The following is a 21139-nucleotide window of genomic DNA, read 5'->3' on the forward strand; positions in this document are numbered from 1 at the left end:
GAGGACACGCAGTAGCTGCTCCTTGAACACTCCCCACATCTCATTAGTGTTCTTCTCTTGAAGCCTGTTTTTCCAATCCACACATCCTAAGTCATGCCTCACTGCATCATAATTTCCCTGCCCCCAGCTATAGCTCTTGCCCTGCGGCACACGATTATCCCTCTCCATCACTAAAGTAAAAGTCACCGAGTTGTGGTCACTGTCCCCGAAGTGCTCACCTACCTCCAAGTCTAACACCTGGCCTGGTTCATTACCTAGAACCAAATCCAATATAGCCTCCCCTCTTGTTGGCCTGTCGACATATTGTGTCAGGAAACCCTCCTGCACACATTGTACAAACACCGACCCATCTAATGAACTCGAGCTATAGCTCTCCCAGTCAATATCTGGGAAGTTAAAGTCCCCCATAACAACCACCCTGCTACCTTCACTCTTTTCCTGAATCATCCTCGCAATATTATCCTCTACTTCTCTAGGACTATTAGGAGGCCTGTAGAAAACACCTAACAGGGTGACCTCACCTTTCCTATTTCTAACCTCAGCCCAAACTACCTCAGATGGCAAGTCCTCTTCCATCGTCCATTCCACTGCTGTGATACTGTCTTTGACAAGTAATGCCACGCCTCCCCCTTTTTTACCCCCATGTCTGATCCTACTAAAACATTTGAACCCTGTTCTTGAGGGGAATGACCGCATGACCGTATCGTGACTGAGTAAGGTAGTAGATTGGTTGCCTGATATATTCTAATGCTTAACCACTGAATTCAGTGAACGGAGAGAACAGGCAGGATAAGTGATTGATGGCTTACCTCTTACCATCAGCTTTACACTAGCTTAAAATTGACACCACATGTTTTGGTTGTTGTATTGAAATTTTGACAAGACGTTATTGAGCAGCAGGTTGGTGAACATGGCAAGGGTGTCCTGCAGTGTGACAGTGGGATTGCTTTCACAAGGCAGCTGGAGTCATCTGTGTACTGTGCACTAAGGATAATGATTAGCTGTGGAGCTTGGTCCCCTGAGAGCTTCAGTGACACTCCTCCAGACTAATTTAATTAAGGCCCCTTGATGACCATACAACAGGACACTTCTTCAAGAGCTGCCCGATGCCACTACTAGAATTCATTAAAGGATCACTTTTAAAAACGTAACAGTTAATACAATGCTTTGCATTGATGCTCAGAGGCTATGTAGCATGTTAGGTTCCCCACTGCTTTGCGCTCATAAAGCCCTGGTGCAGTACAAACTACAGATGTATATTGATTTCCTGACAAAAGTGAGGCTTTCTCAAAAATATCTCTCCTTACATCCACATTATTAAACTTAATAACCGTGTCATCATAGTGAATTCGTTAAATCCTTAATAAAGTATGTATGTTGGAAAGTGAATCATGTCCTTGTTGCCTTGCCTTTAACAACAAGTTTATTTTCAGCAGAAAGGTTAATATTTCTTTGCACAGTTCATAGAGCAAGATAAACAAAAGGAGCAGGAGTAGGCCATTTGTCACCTAGTGCCTGCACAGTTGGTCAATAACATCGTGGCTGATAAGATGTGACGTTAACTCCATTTTCCGACCTGTCACCCACAACTCTTCACTGCCTTGTCAATCAAAGGTGTAAGTGATTCAGCCTTGAGTTCAATACGGACCTAAGACGGTGATAAGGTTCAACTTTAGACACGCCTTACATTTCATTCGTGAAACTCCTGCTCTTGAATATTGCCCCTCATCATTGGCAGTTATGTTGCGTGTTTGGTTATGCGGTTTCAGGTCATTGTGCTGAATCTCTGCGAATGTTTAATTTCCTTATAATGAGTGAGGTAGCACTCCTCCTATGATTTGCTTTGACAGCAGTGTTAACCTGCAAGATGCTGGGAAATGTAAGATGAGGGGAAGGGGAGAGCAATTGGCATTTAAATAGGTCAGGTGGCCATCCCATCATCTATTTTCACATCACCAAGCTCACCCCCACGATATGGTCTATATTTAAAGGTCAATTAGATTTGTTAGCCAGCCTATTGATCTCAGTCATTTCTTGTCCACACCAAAATACAGCTAGCATTGATAGTCAGACAGGCTGTTTTAAAGGGTTACAGGGACAAAGTTGTGAAGGATGCTTCATTCAGGAGTTAGTTTCCAAACATAGAGGCATTCCACTTCCTTCCACACCGCCTACTCTGGAGAACACAGCGGCTCATCCCTCACATCTCCAACCTATCCCCAATCCCCAAACAGTCCCAGGGCCAGTGAGTCCCTCCCCAGTGAAGGGTGCTTCATAGAGTCATAGAGATGTACAGCATGGAAACAGACCCATTCTACTCCCACCTGCCAGCACCCAACCCATATCCTTCCAAACCTTCCGATACATATACTCATCCAAATGAGTTTTGAATGTTGCAATTGTACCAGCCTCCACCACTTCCTCTGGCAGCTCATTCCATACAGGTACAACCCTCTGTGTGAAAATTTTGCCCCAAGGTCTCTTTTATATCTTTCCCCTCTCACCCTAAACCTATGCCCTCCAATTCTGGACTCCCCAGCCCCAGGGAAAAGACTTTGCCTATTTATCCTATCCACGCCCCTCACAATTTTGTAAACCTCGATAAGGTCACCCCTCAACCTCAGATGCTCCAGGGAAAACAGCCCCAGCCTATTCAGCCTGTCCCTATAGCTCAAATCCTCCAACCCTGGCAACATCCTTGCAAATCTTTTCTGAACCCTTTCATGTTTCACAACAACTTTCCGATAGGAAGGAGACCAGAATTTTATGCAATATTCCAACTGTGGCTAACCAATGTCCTGTACAGCCGCAACATGACCTCCCAACTCCTGTACTCAAAACTCTGACCAATAAAAGAAAGCATACCAAACGCATTCTTCACTATCCTATCTACCTGTGGCTCCACTTTCAAGGAGCTATGAACCTGCACTCCAAGGTCTCTTTGTTCAGCAACACTCCCTAGGGCCTTACCATTAAGTGTATAGGTCCTGCTAAGATTTGCTTTCCCAAAATGCAGCACCTTACATTTATCTGAATTAAACTCCATCTGCCACTTCTCAGCCCATTGGCTCATCTGATCAAGATCCTGTTGTAATCTGAGGTAACCTTCTTCGCTGTTCACTACTCCTCCAATTTTTGGTGTCATCTGCAAACTTACTAACTGTATTTCTTATGCTCGCATCCAAATTTTTTATGTAAATGACAAAAAGTAGTGGACCCAGCACCAATCCTTGTGGCACACCACTGGTCACAGGCCTCCAGTCTGAAAAACAACCCTCCACCACCACCCTCTGTCATCTACCTTTGAGCTCGTTCTATATCCAAATGGCTAGTTCTCCCTGTATTCAGTGAGATCTAACCTTGCCAACCAGTCTCCCAGATGCCCTCACCAATCCTCTTTGTTACTTCTTCAAAAACTCAATCAAGTTTGTGAGACATGATTTCCCATGCACAAAGCCATGTTGACTATCCCTATTCAGTCCTTGACTTTCCAAATACATGTACATCCTGTCCCTCAGGATACCCTCCAACAACTTGCCCATTACTGACGTCAGGCTCACTGGTCTATAGTTCCTTGGCTTGTCCTTACCACCCTTCTTAAACAGTGGCACCACGTTTGCCGACCTCCAGTCTTCTGGCACCTCACCTGTGACTATCGATGATACAAATATCTCAGCAAGAGATCCAGCAATCACTTCTCTAGCTTCCTACAGAGTTCTCGGGTACACCTGATCAGGTCCTGGGGATTTATCCACCTTTATACATTTGAAGACATCCAACACTTCCTCCTCTGTAATATGGACATTTTGCAAGGTGTCACCATCTATTTCCCTACATTCTATACCTTCCATATCCTTTTCCACAGTAAATACTGATGCAAATTACTCATTTAGTATCTCCCCCATTTTCTGCAGCTCCACACATGGGCTGCCTTGCTGATCTTTGAGGGACCCTATTCTCTCCCTAGTTACCCTTTGTCCCTAATATATTTGTAAAAACCCTTAGCATTCTCCTTAATTCTATTTGCCAAAGCTATCTCATGTCCCCTTTTTGCCCTCCTGATTTCCCTCTTAAGTATACTCCTACTTCCTTTATACTCTTCTTAGGATTCACTCAATCTATCCTGTCTATACCTTACATATGCTTCCTCCTTTTTCTTAACCAAACCCTTAATTTATTTAGTCAGCCAGCATTCCCTATACCTACCAGCCTTTCCTTTCATCCTGACAGGAGTATACTTTCTATGGATTCTTGTTATCTCATTTCTGAAGGCTTCCCATTTTCCAGCCATCCCTTTACCTGCGAACATCTGCTTTCCCACCCCACACCCCCCCAACCCCCGCCACCACCACCCGCGATTAGCTTTTGAAAGTTCTTGCCTAATAGAGTCAAAATTAGCTTTGTTCCAATTTAGAACTTCAACTTTTAGATCCGGTCCATCCTTTTCCATCATTATTTTAAATCTAATAGAATTATGGTCACTGGCCCCAAAGTGCTCCCCCACTGACACCTCAGTCACCTGCCCTGCCTTATTTCCCAAGAGGAGGTCAAATTTTGCACCTTCTCTTGTAGGTACATCCACATACAGAATCAGAAATTTTTCTTGTATACACTTAACAAATTCCTCTCCATATAAACCCTTAACACTATGGCAGTCCCAGTTTATGTTTGGAAAGTTAAAATCCCCTACCATAACCACCCTATTATTCTTACAGATAGCTGAGATCTCCTTACAAGTTTGTTTCTCAATTTCCCTTTCGGGAGTCTATAATATAATCCCAATAAGGTGATCATCCCTTTCTTATTTCTCAGTTCCACCCAAATAACTTCCCTGGATGTATTTCTAGGAATATCCTCCCTCAACACAGCTGTAATGCTATCCCTTATCAAAAACGCCACTCCCCATCCTCTCTTGCCTCCCTTTCTATCCTTCCTGTAGCATTTGTATCCTGGAACATTAAGCTGCCAGTCCTGAGCCATGTTTCTGTAATTGCTATGATATCCCAGTCCTGTGTTCCTAACCATGCCCTGAGTTCATCTGCGTTCCCCGTTAGGCCCCTAACATTGCAATAAATGCAGTTTAATTTATTAGTCCTACCTTGTCCCTGCCTGCCCTGACTATTTGACTCTCTTCTGTTCTCAACTGTACCAGTCTCAGATTGATCTCTTTCTTCACTATCTCACCCTCTCACCTTACTAGTTTAAATCCTCCCGAGTAGCTCCAGCAAATTTCCCTGCCAGTATATTAATCCCCTTCCAATTTAGGTGCAATCCGTCCTTCAATTATCCAGAAATGTGAGTCCTTCCCCCACACACCAGCTCCTCTGCCATGCATCCATCTGCTCTATCCTGTTATTCCTGCCCTCACTAGCTCGTAGCACCAGGAGCAATCCAGATATTGCTACTCTCGAGGACCTCCTTTTTAAATTCCTGCCTAATCCTTAAATTCCTTCCTATAATCTCCCTTCAGAATCTCAATCTTTTCCCTTACTTTGTCATTGGTTCAAATGTGGACCAGAATCTACAGACCCAGAATAACACCATCTTATTCTTCTACAAAACACTGCCCTAGGTTCGATTAATAGTTATGGTTTACATTTTAAGTTTAATCCAGAGATATAGCTCAAAAAACATATAATCAAGAAAGAACCCACTCTACTCACTACTACAGACTTTCTGTAGGCCACTTAAAACAATTACCTTATCTGATTCTGTGCTGTGAACTTCGCCCAAACAGTTCCTCCAAGATCAGTTGTGAATTTCACTGTTTGTTAATTTTCCCCGACGCACTGCGATGTTCAGCGATACATGACTTCAAATAGCAAAGGCAATACTGTGCAGGTTCACTCTGGTGTCAGTTTCTTTGTCTCTCTCTCTCTCTCTCCTGCACTGACCTCACCATGTGCTTCCTTTGTCTTTTCTTTTGCCTTTTAAAACTGCTGTTGTTTTGACTTTTTTCCAAAACAATGCGACAGCATATAAAACAGCAATTGCTGCTCCTGGAATTCGAGGAAATCACCTCCAACATCTAAAATACCTCAAAAAAGGGGCAGCTGTTACACCCAGAAATTTTTCCCATCCTCCATCTTAGATGACCCAGCTGTTGACTAGAAATGTGACTCATTTTTAACATGTGTCACAAAGTTGCCAATTCAACATGGAGATATTCCTGGAGGTTTCATGATTTAGCCTGCAACAGTCCCACCCATCAGACATAGAGTCCGACAGCATGGAGACAGGCTCTTTGGCTCAAACTGGTCCATGCTAACCAAAACTTCCATCCACCCTAACCCCATTTCCTTCACTTGGCCCATACCTTCTAAACCTTTCTAATCCATGTATTTGTCCAAATGCCTTTTAAATATTGTTAATGCACCCACAACAACCACTTCTGCTGGCAGCTCATTCCATATGCGTACCACCCTCTGTGTAAAAAGGCTGCTTCTCAGATCCCCTTTTTATTCTTTCACCTCTAACCTTAAACTAATGCTTCTCGTCCTCAATTCCCCAAATCTGGGAAAAAGTCTGAGTGCATTCACCCTAACCATGCCTCTCATGATCTTATACACTTCCATAAAATGCCTCCTCAGTTTCCTACATTCTAAAGAAAAACATCCTGGCTCATCCCTATAACTCATCCCTATCCCTATAACTCAAACTATTGAGTCCAGGCAATATCCTTGTGAATTTCTTCTGCACTCTTTCCAGTTTAATAAGATCCTTCATATAGCAAGGTGACTAAAACTGAACACAATACTCCAGTGCAGCTTTACCAATGTCCTGTCTATAATTGCAACATTTCAACTTCTACACTCAGTGCCAGTGTGCTAAAAGCCTTCTTCACTGTCCTGTCTAGCCTTGACTCCACATTCCGAGAGCTGTGAACCTGAACTCCAAGATCCCTCTGTTCCATTACATTTCTTAAGGCCCTACCATTCACCATGAAACTCCTACCTCAATTCGACTTTCCAAAAGTCGACTTGCACTTATCGATATTAAACTGCATTTAGGCAAAGGTGAGGTCTGCAGATGCTGGAAACCAGAGTTTAGATCAGAGTGGTGCTGGAAAAGCACAGCAGGTTAGGCAGCATCCAAGGAGCAGGAAAATTTATGTTTTGGGCAAAAGCCCTTCATCAGGATTAAACTCCATTTCTTGGCCCACTTTCCCAGCTGATCAAGATCCTGCCACAATTTCTGAGAACCTTCCTCACTGTCCACGATGCCTCCTATTTTAGTGTCATCTGCAAACTTATTAATCATGCCTTGTACATTCTCATCCAAATCATTGGTTTAGATATCAAACACTAATGGGCCCAGTAACATCTCCTGTGGCACTCCACTAGTCACAGGCCTCCAGTCCGACAAGAATCCTTCCACTATTACCCTCTGCTTCCTACAATCAAGCCAATTTTGTATCCAGCTCACCCTGGATTCCATGCAATCTAACCTTCCAGAACAACCTACCATGTGGAACCTTATCAAAGACCTTACTGAAATCTATATAAATTTGTGAGGCATGACCTCCCACTCACAAAGCCATGCTGACTACTGCTATTCAAACCCTGTCTTTCCAAACATATGTATATCTTATCTCTCAGAATCTTCCCGGGTCACGTACCCATCACAGATGTTAAGCTTACTGGTCTATAGTTCCCAGGTTTCTCTTTGCAGCTATTCTTGAATAATGGCACAACATTCACTACCATCCTGTCATCTGGGACCTCACCTGTGGCTAACGATAATACAAAAACATCATTTCTTTTCTCGTCTCTTCCAGTACTTTTGGATATATCTGGTTAGAACTAACAGGTTTATTCATCTTCATGCATTTACTACATCTAATACCTCTTCTTCTGTGGTATGAGTTGTCCCCAAGATATGACCACTAACTTCCCCAAGTTCCCAAATGTTCATGTCTATCTCCATAGTAAACACAGAGGAGAAATATTCATTGACAATCTTGCCCATCTCTTGCAGTTCTACACACACATGTGTCCACTTTGGTCCCTGAGGGGCCCTATTCTCTCTATAATTATTCTTTATCCTTTAATATACTTAAAATACCTCTTTGGATTTGCCCTGATCTTCTCAGCCATGGTTATGTCATGTTCCCTCTTCACCCTCCTGGTTTCCCTCTTCGTAACCTCCTGTATTCCCTGCATACCTCCAAGGATTTCCTTGAACCCAGCTGCCTGTACCTGAGCCAATATCTCTTTTCATCCATGGTTCCCTATTCCTGCCAACCTTGCCCTTCACCCTCGCTGGAACATATAGACCTTGAACTCTCGCTATCTCACTTTTAAAGGCCTCCCACTTGCCAGAGATCCCTTTGCCTGGAAACAAACTACTCCAATCAACTCCTGCAAGCTCCTGTCTATTTCCATCAAAATTCGCCTTGCCCCAATTTAGAACTTGAACCCGTGGACCAGTTTTGTTCCACTCCATAACTATTTTAAAATTAATAGAACTATGGTCACTGGTCCCAAAGGGCTCTCCCGCTGTCACCTCAGTCACCTGCCCTGCCCTATTTACCAAGAGTAGTTCGGGTTTTGCCCCTTCCTCAGTAGGACCCTCTATGGACTGCCTGAGGAAATGTTCCTGAACACACTTAACAAATTCCACCCCATCTAAGCCCTTAACGCTCTGGCAGTCTATGTTAGGAAAATTAAAATCCCCTACTATGACAACTCTATTGCTCCTGCAAGTCTCCCCAGTCTCCTTGCATATTTGGTTGGTCACCTAACGAACTCATTTGCTCTGTACTTCGTCCACCCCATCATTTTCTGGTTGGTTGATTCAGTCAAAGAGTCCCTTGTTAGGATAAAGTTCAAAGAGGCTAGAATAGCAAGAACCAAAGGCCTCTCTGATTGCTCTCAGTTTCCCATAGCAGTGCCCTGGAGATCAGTCTTTCATTCCTGGAAGGTGTACACATCCAATCACAAATCCTGCATTAATTTCTTCACCCTCCAGAATGTTACAACAAAAATAAACTTCCTTCAACAGCCCCTACCAAATCTGTGAACTGTACTACATTGAAAGTCGAGAGCAGCACATAAATGAGAATGCCACCCCCTGCACGTTCTCCTCAAAGTTGCATAGCATTCTAACTTAGAAACATATTGTTGTTCCTTCACTGAGGCTGGGTCAAAATGCAAGAACTCCCTCACAGCCTTTGGATGTGCTTGCACCAGACAGAGGCAACAGTTCAAGAAGCTAGCACTCTCGGCAACTTGGGAGTTTGTTGTGCTAACTGCAGATGTAAAATAATAAAAGATATCAAAGGACTTCTGATCTGGAATCAAAAGTGACAGGAATTCAAATTCTTTCAAAGATCAAGGTAGGGAATAAGGAAGGATTCAATGCCATTTTCCCAATATTCTTGCTATCTCTGAATTACGGATTGGCTTATCTGCAGGACAAATCAGTGAAGGTTTTTTTTTGACCTGTCAGTTAACTGTGCAATTGATGCATTATTTTCACTTCGCCCATTTGAATTGTACTTTCCCCAGTGAGACAAATAATTAATGTTCTGTTCCCAATACTCTACAAATATCACTCAGAGAGGATGGTCTTGGAAGATTGAGTATTTAAATGATCCTGATTTCAATAAAAATAAGTACCTTCACATGTCTAGGATATAACAAGTGTTCATCAGAGATGTAATCCCCAACCCTACTATTTGACAGAGAAGCACAGTAGCCCCATCTTAATTATTGATGTATGCTTGCAATCATGTCACACAGTGAATAGCCACAAGTAAATTACATTGGACTCTGCGCCTTCTGCTGTATTTTTCCCCTTGAAGGATGTACCTTGGTCCTCTCAACTCAATAAACAAGGTGAATTTTACTATGAATAATTCTCACAAGGCCAAAAATACATCTATATATTCAAATGTTACAATGGCAAGAATGAGCTCAGTTAGTTTCCAACCATCATGTAAACTCAGAGATAAGAAAACCACCTGGAACCTACTGCTCGGATTAATAGAACTAAATGTTTCATTTTGCTTCTAAGAGTGATTACAAAGATCTGTCAAAGGAGTCAAGTATGTTCCTGTGCTCAAATGAAATTGGATGCATTATTTTTCCACGTGAACTGTGATTGCATTAGTTTTATTTCTGATGAGGGACAGGATACCTGATATGTGTTTCATCAAAATGTACTCTATCTCCCTCTTTATCACCTACAATACATATCTGTACACTATTAAGAATATTCAGCATATCATTGCATACAAAAGAAGCAAAGGTTTATTTGTTTTTAATTCTTGTGAAGCATATATTAAATAAAGCAAATAGCTAACAGGGAGCTACTCAGTTTAAGCAATGTGTAGTCGGTGGTATAATGTTTGTAAGCAGCCTGAGGATCTGGACATGTTATCAGTGCTGTCCTTTGGCTGTCATGCCCAATCTTTAAATACCATCATGATGAATAGATAAGGTCTACAGAATATTGCAGCTTTGAAGTAATAGCTTTGATATTCATGAAGGAGCTAGTTCATAGGGGTGCCACTTTTATGTGAGAAAGGTTTGGCAAAGCTTTTCACAAACTTTGGAAGCAAAGGAATCCATTTTGTCATTTGAACTTCCGTCTTGGTGAGACATGTTGGTGACTTAAAGTGCACTTCTTCCCGCTCCTCCTCAATCACTTTCTCACAACTCGCTGCCCCTTTGTGGTGAGTTCTGCTATTGGGTACAATCCTTAAGGCACGAGGTCTTTCAAGTCATAAAGTCGCCAGTCAGGGACCTGTAACCTCAAATTTTCACCCAGACATGTGATCATTAGTAATTATGGCAGTTGGAATTCCAACAGAGCATTTGGAAATATTTCCCAAATTATTCCTGAGAATGAAGCCTAGATTCTGTTTCGACCGATTTCCCTGAGCACTGCTGCCATTCAGCACTGATAAATACACCTGCTAAGACTAAAATTGCATTAATGACTCTGATTTAAATAGAGTCAATAAATTCATTTTGCTACAAAAACACATTTATTTCTATTTATATCCAGTATCTCATAATTATATGGATATTTCTACAATATCTCTATGTGCCTGTAAATTGAATGACTAATGTCTGTACCATTGAAAGACTCTTACATCTACAAGTATTTCCTGCTTGTAAGATCTCTGTTCTGTTTTCCCATATTTTCACAGTTTTACGCCAGATGTATCCCATTATAAATATCAGAGGCATCAAACAATGCAAATCGAAGGGTGTTCAGGATAGATTTGAAATGCATGGGCAAAAATGTATAGAGGGTGGTAAGTAATGCACTGAGTCAAAGTGGACATGAAGGCATGCTTATATTCTTGGTGGACTAGAAATCTAGAAACTTGGGTCAATAGATACAACATGAATGGGCTAAAGCCATCACTTTTGGTCCTGGAAGATACCCAAAATAGACTAGAAAAGTATCTTGGAAGTTTGAGCAACAGGTGAAGCAGGCCATTTCCCATACTAGATCTATAGTTGAATACATTGGTCATGCTTCTGATGAGGAGAAAGTGAGGACTGCAGATGCTGGAGATCAGAGCTGAAAATGTGTTGCTGGAAAAGCACAGCAGGTCAGGCAGCATCCAAAGAGCAGGAGAATCGACGTTTCGGGCATGAGCCCTTCTTCAGGAAAGCATTCCTGAAGAAGGGCTCATGCCCGAAACGTCGATTCTCCTGCTGTTTGGATGCTGCCTGACCTGCTGCGCTTTTCCAGCAACACATTTTCAGCATGCTTCTGATGACCCTGTTTGGGAAATATCAGGAACAGAACAGCTGCTTAATAGTACAAACATCAACTTTTGCATCACATGCCAACCAACGCTGGTTTAGCATTAGTCCTCAATGCAGTTGGATGCAGAGGACACTGACAAGAATGGACATGGAATGCCTGTACATGACCTTTGACATGGTGGACCCTGGTGAATTCCGGGCAAATACGGTAGGAGATTGTAGGTGCAGGAGGATTACTGAAATCTGGTACCCACACATTAGCCAAGCATATCAGCACTGCATTTAAGAGCATGTTGGTGGATACATAGATTTGAAAATGAAAGGAAATCAGCTCCATTCGCTTGTGCAGCATATGAGACCTTGGATTGTCTTTGTGACTTGTTGTCTGTGGGTACTTCTACATCCCAGAGAGACTATGATCTGTACTGCGCTGGTGCCTGATGAATGCATTGATCATGAATGGCCTCACTTCACTCATAAGTAGAGCCCATAAGATAAAAAGAAACGCTGACTCGGCCACTCCGATTGGTAGCAGCTTTCGATTCCCATTGCGCATTTGTGATTTGGAAGTGAATGGAATACAACACAGGTCGGACTTCACAGAGTGAGCTCACAACCAACTTTCCCTCAGCAGTGACCCTTGGCAACCATTCTCTCACAATTTTCCTTTTCCATTGTGTGGACTAGCGAGGTCTGTGCACAGCAGCAGCTTCTAGAACGTGAGTCAATACATCAAAATGGCAACCCCAGCGCTCTGAACGCAGAGAGTCATAGAGTTGTACAGCACAGAAACAGATGCTTAATTCTAACTCGGCCATGCTGACCAGTCATCCCAATTTGACCTCGTACCATTTGCCAGTGAGTGGCACACATCCTTCTATACCCTTCCTATTCATATACTCATCCAGCTGCCTTTTAAATGTTGTAATTGTATCAATCTCCTCGACTCCTTCCAGCAGCTCATTCCAAACACGCTCTGTGAAAAATGTTACCCCTTAGGTCCCTTTTAAATCTTTCCCCTCCCACCTTAAACTATGCTGTCCAGTTTTGGGCTCCCCCACCCTGGGAAGACGACCTTGGCTATTCACCCTATCTATGCCCCTCATGATTTTATAAACCTCTGTAAGGTCACCCCTCAGCCTCTGACACTCCAGGGTAAAAAGCCTCAGCCTATTCAGCCACTTCCTCAAATCCTCCAGTCCCAGCAGCATCCTTCTAAATCATTTCTGCACCCTCGCAAGTTTAACAACTTCCTTCCTATAGAAGGATGACCAGAATTTGCACAGTTCACAGGGGATGTTGCTGGTAAGATGCTTGACTTTCATGAACAGGACTCTACCTGATGACTAAGTTGGAATAATAACCATCTCATGAGTGACCAGACCCCCTAACTGATCACTGTGCTGTTCCCTGCTGTCTTACCACTAATCCTTGAACTGGACCCTACGGAGATCATAGCCCTGTCACTGGACTGAAACAATTTGCCACCCGTGACTCTGAATGCACAACCAACATACCGACTATGTCCAAGCCCTGAACTGAGATCAAATGGTGTCCTTGACTTACTGTGATAGGACTGTCTGACTGATGTCAGTCCACCTAGACTTGACTGATGACAACTCCCCTTGGACTTAGGGGCTTCAATGTGCTTATCACAAAAGCTGTTGGCACGTGCTGCAAGTATGACATTGATGTAATGCATAGTGCTGCACCATGTTCACCCCCTTGATGAACCACTGCTGACAACAATCACAATTTGACCGGCTAAGTGTCCGCAGTAAATGGCAAGGCAAGACCAAAGTACTGTGGAGCCTTTAAGTTCTGCCTTCAAAGATGTGCCATGGTGAATCTGGTGCTTGGCCACTGCTAATCTCCACAGATACAGGTTATAGGCACTCCATGCACGTGGAGCATCCCCAGAGATTCTGAATACTGCTGTACAAGGTGGAGGCCCAGAGGAGTGACCAGGTGCATGCTCTGACTTTCATGTCAGGAATTGGCATTATTTTTCTCCGCCTCATGACAGTATAGCCAACTGATTAATAATGAGGTATGAATAGGTCATAACGAGGTGGCAATGATTGCAAATAGGCCTCTTGCCACTTACAAACAAAATTCAGGTCTCGCCATTCAAACCTGGGGTGAAACATCAGACTGTTTTATTGCAACAAGAAAAATCTGATCTTGCTGTTTCATATTTTGCATACAGGCACGCCATTGCTCTCCTTGTTTGAGGTCTGGGAGAATTCAACTTGTACACTGTTGGAATATACAGACTTTGGAGAAATTTAACCCAGAGAAACCTGCATTTTGATAGAAAGACTGAGAAGTGGCACTATGAACTAACTGACACACTTTAAAAGGCTATGTAGGAACCGTGAGAACGGGACATTCATGTAGAACTAAATCAATGAAGGTTGCTGAACAAGTTGTGAAGGTCTTTCTAAAAAGAAAGTGTATGGGATCCTTAGCTTTAAATACAGAAGGAAGGAAGGTAGACTTTATAAAGCAATAGCTAAGCCCCAGCTGGACAGTGGTTTTCAATTTTAGGCACATGTTTGAAAGTATGACAAGCTCTCAGCTGAGAAATTGACCGGAGTAGTACATGGAATGAGGTGCTTCCGTTGTGTGGATAGATACTGTTGGAATCAATAAGACAGACACTTCAGTAGAATCGCTCATGTTGTTACTCAATATGCTTGAAGAACTGAAAGGTACTGTTGGTCCAATGTCCACATTTAATAGAATGCAGCACAAACACAGTTGATCTTAAGATGGGAAGTACAAACACAAAAGCCACCTGTGTTCATTTTTAAAATGTCACTCAGTTCCCAGCATTCCTGAAACACGAAGCACCCAAACACTTGGTTGATATTCTTATTTTTGAGGATGAATGCTGCACAAACATTTCAAACTACTTTCCCCAAAACAAAATGAGTATACCCTGAGGACAAAAGGAAACTAGAATTAGGATCAAGAGGAACGCTGGGGCTGAGTAAATGATCATTCACGAATGGCGAAATGCATGGATACACAATGATGGTCGGTTAGCTCAGTTGCCTGGATGGCCATTTAACATTGTTTTGACAAAGGAAGATATGGAAACAAACATCATGATACAGTCAACAACAGCAAAAATACATTAACAGATTATTAATCCCATTGCAGTTTCCGAGAACTTGTTAAGTATAAACTGGCTGGTGTCAATTTGCTGCTACACTGTACAGGGGAACCTCGATTATCTGGCATTCGGTTATCCGAATTTTGGATTATCTGGCAAGATCGCAAGGTCCTGATGCTTGGCTAAACAGTTTTATCCAGTATTCGATTATACTAACATTCGATTATCCAAACAAAATACTCCCTGCCCATGTCATTCGGATAATCAAGATTCCTCTGCATTCCAAATGCCAGTTTTATTTTCTCTCTCGTGCCTGTCTTTCAAAGGACGTTTAGCCAAAGCTTACATAGGTTTAGCTTGCTAAAGAAAGACGCAAATAAAGATGTTTTTGCCTCAGGCCAAATAGACTTTAGTCACAATGTTGCTAAATCATGTCATCAAGGTACTGTTCAAATATAATCAGCTGCAGAACTGGCTCACGCTTCGCAATTTGGTAAATTAATTTCAATCTTTTTATAATTAGAAGTGGAAACACGAAAAATGTAAATGATCCACTGGCTAATGTGCCCCTTCTCCTCAATCTGTATCCTAATGCCTCAGGTAATAGAAAGCTAACAATGGTTTCCTATACGCTTGATCATTATTTGTATTTATATAAATACTATTAATGTAGTAAAATATCCCAAACATTTCACAAGAGGCTCCTTGGATAAATTTTAGCACCAACTCGTATATGAGACATCAGGGCCAATGATCAGAAGCTTGGACAACAAAGTATGTTTGAAGGAGTGGTGGGTAAAAATCAAGGATGACACTTGTTCATGGCGTGAAACTGCACATAGAGTTTTTTTAATATGGGGAGACTTCCCTGCTCTTATTATCTCCCATAGGCAAGTGGTTAAGAATTTACAGGTCGACATCAAACCGTTTGACCATGTTACGATTCACAGACATGGTGAACAGGTACTAAGGTGGGACTTGAACCCTAAGTGTCTGGCCCTGAGCTATCAAGGCACCAAAAGACTTCCTCGCTGGTTTTAAGATGCATCTTGAAGGAAGAAAGAGAGGCACAAAGGTTCAGGAAGGGAATTCTAAAGCTTATGTCTTTGGCAATGAAGGCATGGCCAGCAATAGCAACAATAGAATTAAGGAGGAAAAAGCATAATGGACAAATGTCGTCCCAAGTTTATTCTTCCTTCACCTCACTCGTTGGACAATGGTCAAGGGATGAGAGATTCAAAATCAGTTACCAGGTCAGGACAATCTTCCGACATTGATAACCCTAAATATATCCATGGGTCATTGATATCCTCGAAAATCAGAACCAGTTCAGATATGTTGCAGGAACTTGAGAAGAAACACAGATTTCAGCATCGTGAGGCTCAAAGCTTCAGACAGCATCCACATTTTACATTCTAGACATGGGTGTGCTAGGGGATGCCATGTTCCTGAGCATCAGTAAAGAAAGCAACAATCCAAGTTCAGTGGCATAAATCAAAAGCAATGGTACACTGTGTATGTTCACACGAGTGATACTGGTCTTATAGATTTAGAATGCTGCAGACTAAATACTGCTTCAGATATCCCATCTAAGTCCTTTCTCTGCTTTGTGCTCGTGGACAGTAATTAACGGAGACTCAGGCGTTCTGTACCCTGCCATCTGGTCACTCTCAGCCAGCTAAATCCTGACAAATTCATTGGAATTACAGTGGCCCGATAATCCAGCCTTCCTTTGAAAGAAAGGGATTTAAAAGGATTTAAGACTACATGATAATAAAGTTTATTAGGACACAATCCGCTTTGTGGGTCGCTCCCTCAGGTTCTGTCAGAAGGATGAAAGCAAACAACAATAAAAGTGGGAGACACATTTGATTTCAGTTTCCAGGACAGATTCATCCACCCAGCTCCTCAACAATGTATTTAGTCACCCCTTCTAATTGTTCACTTTTAGCCTTGATCTCCATTACCTTCAGGTCTCTCCCTGCAGAAACGTGACACCTAACACTATCAATGTTCTTCGAACTAAAGGTGAAAGTTGCTGTTCAGCTGTAAAGGTGCAGGGTATTACTGTGACTTATTTGCATTTAACTTGCGTTCATCCCTTTGTGAACCAGCAATTGTATTAAAATTGCTACCATAAGGATTTAACAACAGAAGCTGGAGTTAGCTTTGCTCCACTGCTCAACGTGATTGCACTGATTCCTGTTGCATAAAATAAATATTGATAAAACATTAAATCAACTCAAAAGAGGCATTAATTGCACACATATGATACACAATATTTAGATTATACAGGCATTTGCCTGCATTTTAAGCAATGTAAGTCAATAGTCTATGGAAAAATAAGAACGTCTCAGATGAAATCATAGAACCATACGTCACAGAAACTACCCCTTTGGTCTAACTAGTCCATGCCCACCAGATATCCTAAATTAATCTAGTCCCATTTGCCAGCATATGGCCCATACCCCTCTAAAACCTTCCTATTCATATACCCAAGCAAGTGCCTTTTAAATGCTATAATTGTACCAGCCTCCACCACTTCCTCTGGCAGCTCATTCCATACACGCACCACCCTCTGCGTGTGTCCCTTATGTCCCTTTTAAATCTTTCCTTTCTCACCTGAAACCTATGCACTCTTGTTTTGGACTCTCCTACCCAGGAGAAAAGACTTTGGCTATTTATCCTATCCATGCCCCTCATGATTTTCTAAACCTCTATAAGGTCACCCCTCAGTCTCCAATGTTCCAGGAAAAATGCTCCAGCCTATTCAGCCTCTCTCTATAGCTCAAACCCTCCAATCCTGGCAACATCCTTGTAAATCTTTTGTGAACCCTTTCAATGTTCACAAGATCCTTCCCAAAGCAAGAGGACTAGAATTGTATGCAGTATTCCAATAGTGACCCAACCAATGTCTTGTGTAGCCACAACATGACCTCCCAATTCCTATATTCAGTGCACTGACTTATAAAGACAAACATACCAAACATCTTCTCTACTACCCTGTCTACTTGCAACCCCACTTTCAAGGAACTATGAAACCGCACTTCCAAGGGCTCTTTGTTCAGCAACACGTCCCATGATCTTACCATTAAATGTATAAGTCCATCCCTGATTTGCCTTTCCAACACCTCACATTTATCTAAATTAAACTCCATCTGCCACTCCTTGGCCCATTGGCCCTTCTGATCAAGGTCCTGTTGTACTCTGAGATAACCTTCTCCGCTATCCATTAGACCATCAATTTTGGTGTCATTTGCAAATTTACGAACCATACCTTCTTCTATTCACATCCAAATCATTTATATAAATGACAAAAAGGAGTGGAGCCAGCGTCGATCCTTGTGGCAACCACTCAACATGGGAGAAAGTGAGTGAATCCTTAACATTCATTTGAGTAGACTAGATTGTTGGACAAATCTTGAATCTAGACAGACTCTACTGTTCACCTGATTCTTCATGGAATTTCTTGTCTTGCGCACATTCATATTTTGAGAAAAACTTCCTGACACCAATCCAAAATTCATATTTTACTAATTAGAACTGACCCTTTGCTCTACAGGTAGTTTGGAATCATGTTCAAAAGTTACCTTCATTGCACCATTTTTTAATTATACATTTTTAAAATATCTTTGTTAAGTTTCTTCCTCATTGCTTACTTTTATAGCTCAAATCTCCAGGTTCCCCGGCTTCAGTTCTCTGACTTCTCTGATGCCTGTCTTGTGTCTCAGTGAGCATAACTGGACACAGCAGCATACAACTTTAATCATGACTTCTTCTAACTTGCACTCTATAGGTCAGCAGTCTATCGATTCTATTACTGCTGCACTCTGATTGGTCACACAAAGCACTAAGGCCATTAATAGCCCAGATCTCTTTCAACTTCACCTTAACCTTTTTGTGAACTGAAACAATGTCTGAAACTTAACTGCAAACTTTTTTTTAGGGAATGGCCATGCAGTTCCGAAAAGCTTATACGTTAGACTCCCATATCACTGGGTTCCTTCTATAATTAGCTGAGCAGAGAAGGTCACATCAGAATCAGCTTAAACAGCAAGAAAAGACCCATTACCCTGGTTAAATGAGCTTAGCAAGAGAATTTATTCAAACTGACATACCACAACTTTTCAAATTATTTCCCAGTGGATGTCAACTTTAGCGATAGTATCATTTTGAACAAAAGCCACAGTTAACTGTTCTCAATACATGTCCTGCTCATGGAGAAAAAAACCTACAAATGTTCTCAATTAACAACTGATTTTCCCAATCAGACTTCAGTCATTCATGGGGAAATGGTCACAAAGTCATAGAGGAGTCATCGAGGTCTACAGCATGGAAGCAGGCTCTTCAGCCCAATTTATACATGCTGCCTAGTTTTCCAATTGAAACTAGTCTCATTTGCCTGTGTTTGGTCCCTATCTCTCCACACCTATCCCATCCATTTATCTGTCCAAATGTTTCTTAAGTGACAAAATTGTACTCACTTCCAACATTCCAGCCCATTCCAGACACTCACTACATTCAATGTGAAATATCTCCCCAACTGAACTCTCTTATGTCTCTCCCCTCTCACCATAAACCTATGCCCTCTGGTTTTAGACTCCCCTACCATGGGGAAAAGCTGCTGGCCGTCTATCTTATCTATGCATGTATAAATTTATTGACCTCTATAAGGTCACCCCTCAATCTCCTATGCTCCAGGGAAAAAAGTCCCAGCCTATCCAATCCCTTCTTATAACTCAAACCTTCCAGTCCAGGTAGATTCCTAGTAAATATTTTCTGCCCTCTTTCTAGTTAAATAATATTCTTTCTGTAGTGGAGCAACCAGAACTGCACACAGTACCCCAAACATGACTTCACCAATGTCTTGTATAGCTTTTAACAAGACATCCCAACTCCTATACTCAATGCTCTGATCAATGAAAGCAAGCAGAGTGAATGTGTTCTTCATCACCCAATCTACCTGTGACTCCACTTTCAAGGAACTATGAACCTGTCCTCCCTGAACTCTTTATCCTATAACACTCCCCAGGGCTCTACCATTGACTGTGTAAGTCCAGCACTGGTTTGCCTTACCAAAATGCAGCACCTTGCATTTATCTAAATTAAACCCCATCTGCCATTCCTCAGCCCACTGGCCCAGTTGATCAAAATTTCACTGCATTCCCAGTTAACCTTCCTTGCTGTCCATTATACCACCAATCATGGTGTCATCCGCAAAGTTGCTCACCATGTTTCCTAAATTTTCATTGAAATCATTTACATAAATTATGAATAATAGTGGACCCAGCACTGATCACTGTGACACACCGCTGGTCACAGGCCTCTAGTCTGAAAAACAACTGTTTACCACCACCCTCTGTCTTCTACCATCAAGCCAATTTTGTATCCAATTGGCTAGCTGCCCCTGGATCCTGTGAGATTTGACCAAACTCAACAACTGCCTGTCAAAAGCCTTGCTAAAGTCTATGTGCACAATATCTACCACACAGCATTCATCTAATTCCTTAGTCACTCCATCAAAACATTGGTCCATCATAAAAGATCCATTCACTGGAACAAGACCAATACGATTTCCACCACTTGACTGTAAAGGACTCTTTTGGCATGGTTGTAATGCTCCTGCCTGTGGGCTCAGAGGCTCAGGTTCTAGTCCCACCTACTCCAGAGGTATGTCCTAATATCTTTGGCAACAGGTTGATTAGGAAAATATCTTCTCAAGTGTAAACAAATTCAACAGAGAAGATGAAACAAGATTGTCAAAGCATAGGAGTTTTATAATTTGATTTAAAAATTCATCGAGGAAATAAGGGGCAAGCATTGAATTTCCAAAAACTGTGCTGCACTCATTTCTTTAAGCAGCTTAAGATTTGCTGTGTTATGAAAAAACTGATCTGTGTCAATGCTTGTGGAAAGTTGAGGTGTAAGCTATATTTCAGAATAGGGTGTCAACTGCGTCATTCACAGCACAATGTCCTGCCGTAAAGATAAATCTGGTTAACCAGCCTATTCTGATCAAGTTAAAATGTCTAGTTCCTGAAACTGGTGATATCTTGAATGCAATTATTTTCTTTTCATAAGTGTGCCCTTTGTAAGTTTAACCTATAAGATCATAAGAAATAGGAACAAGGTTAGGTCATTCTGCCCCTTGCACCTGCTCATAATTCAATATGATCACAGCTGACCCAACATTCCTCACATCCACTTTCCTGTATTTTGCATGTAATCCTTGATTTCTCCTCCCAATCAAGAAACTGCCTCAGCCTTAGATATACACAAGGACTCTGCC

The 21139-nt window shown here is 42.0% G+C and overlaps 1 protein-coding gene across 1 annotated transcript in view; it reads left to right on the forward strand.

Annotated features, from left to right (window-relative positions):
* The window catches only part of lhx4 (LIM homeobox 4), a 288742-nt gene that overhangs the window by 133027 nt on the left and 134576 nt on the right, over nt 1-21139 (forward strand). The window contains exon 12 of the mRNA XM_060830122.1: nt 5828-5841. Within this exon, the coding sequence (XP_060686105.1) occupies nt 5828-5841 (14 nt within the window). The remainder of the gene's footprint in view (nt 1-5827; nt 5842-21139) is intronic.

This window comes from Hemiscyllium ocellatum, chromosome 9, assembly GCF_020745735.1.
Source record: "Hemiscyllium ocellatum isolate sHemOce1 chromosome 9, sHemOce1.pat.X.cur, whole genome shotgun sequence".
NCBI lineage: Eukaryota > Metazoa > Chordata > Chondrichthyes > Orectolobiformes > Hemiscylliidae > Hemiscyllium > Hemiscyllium ocellatum.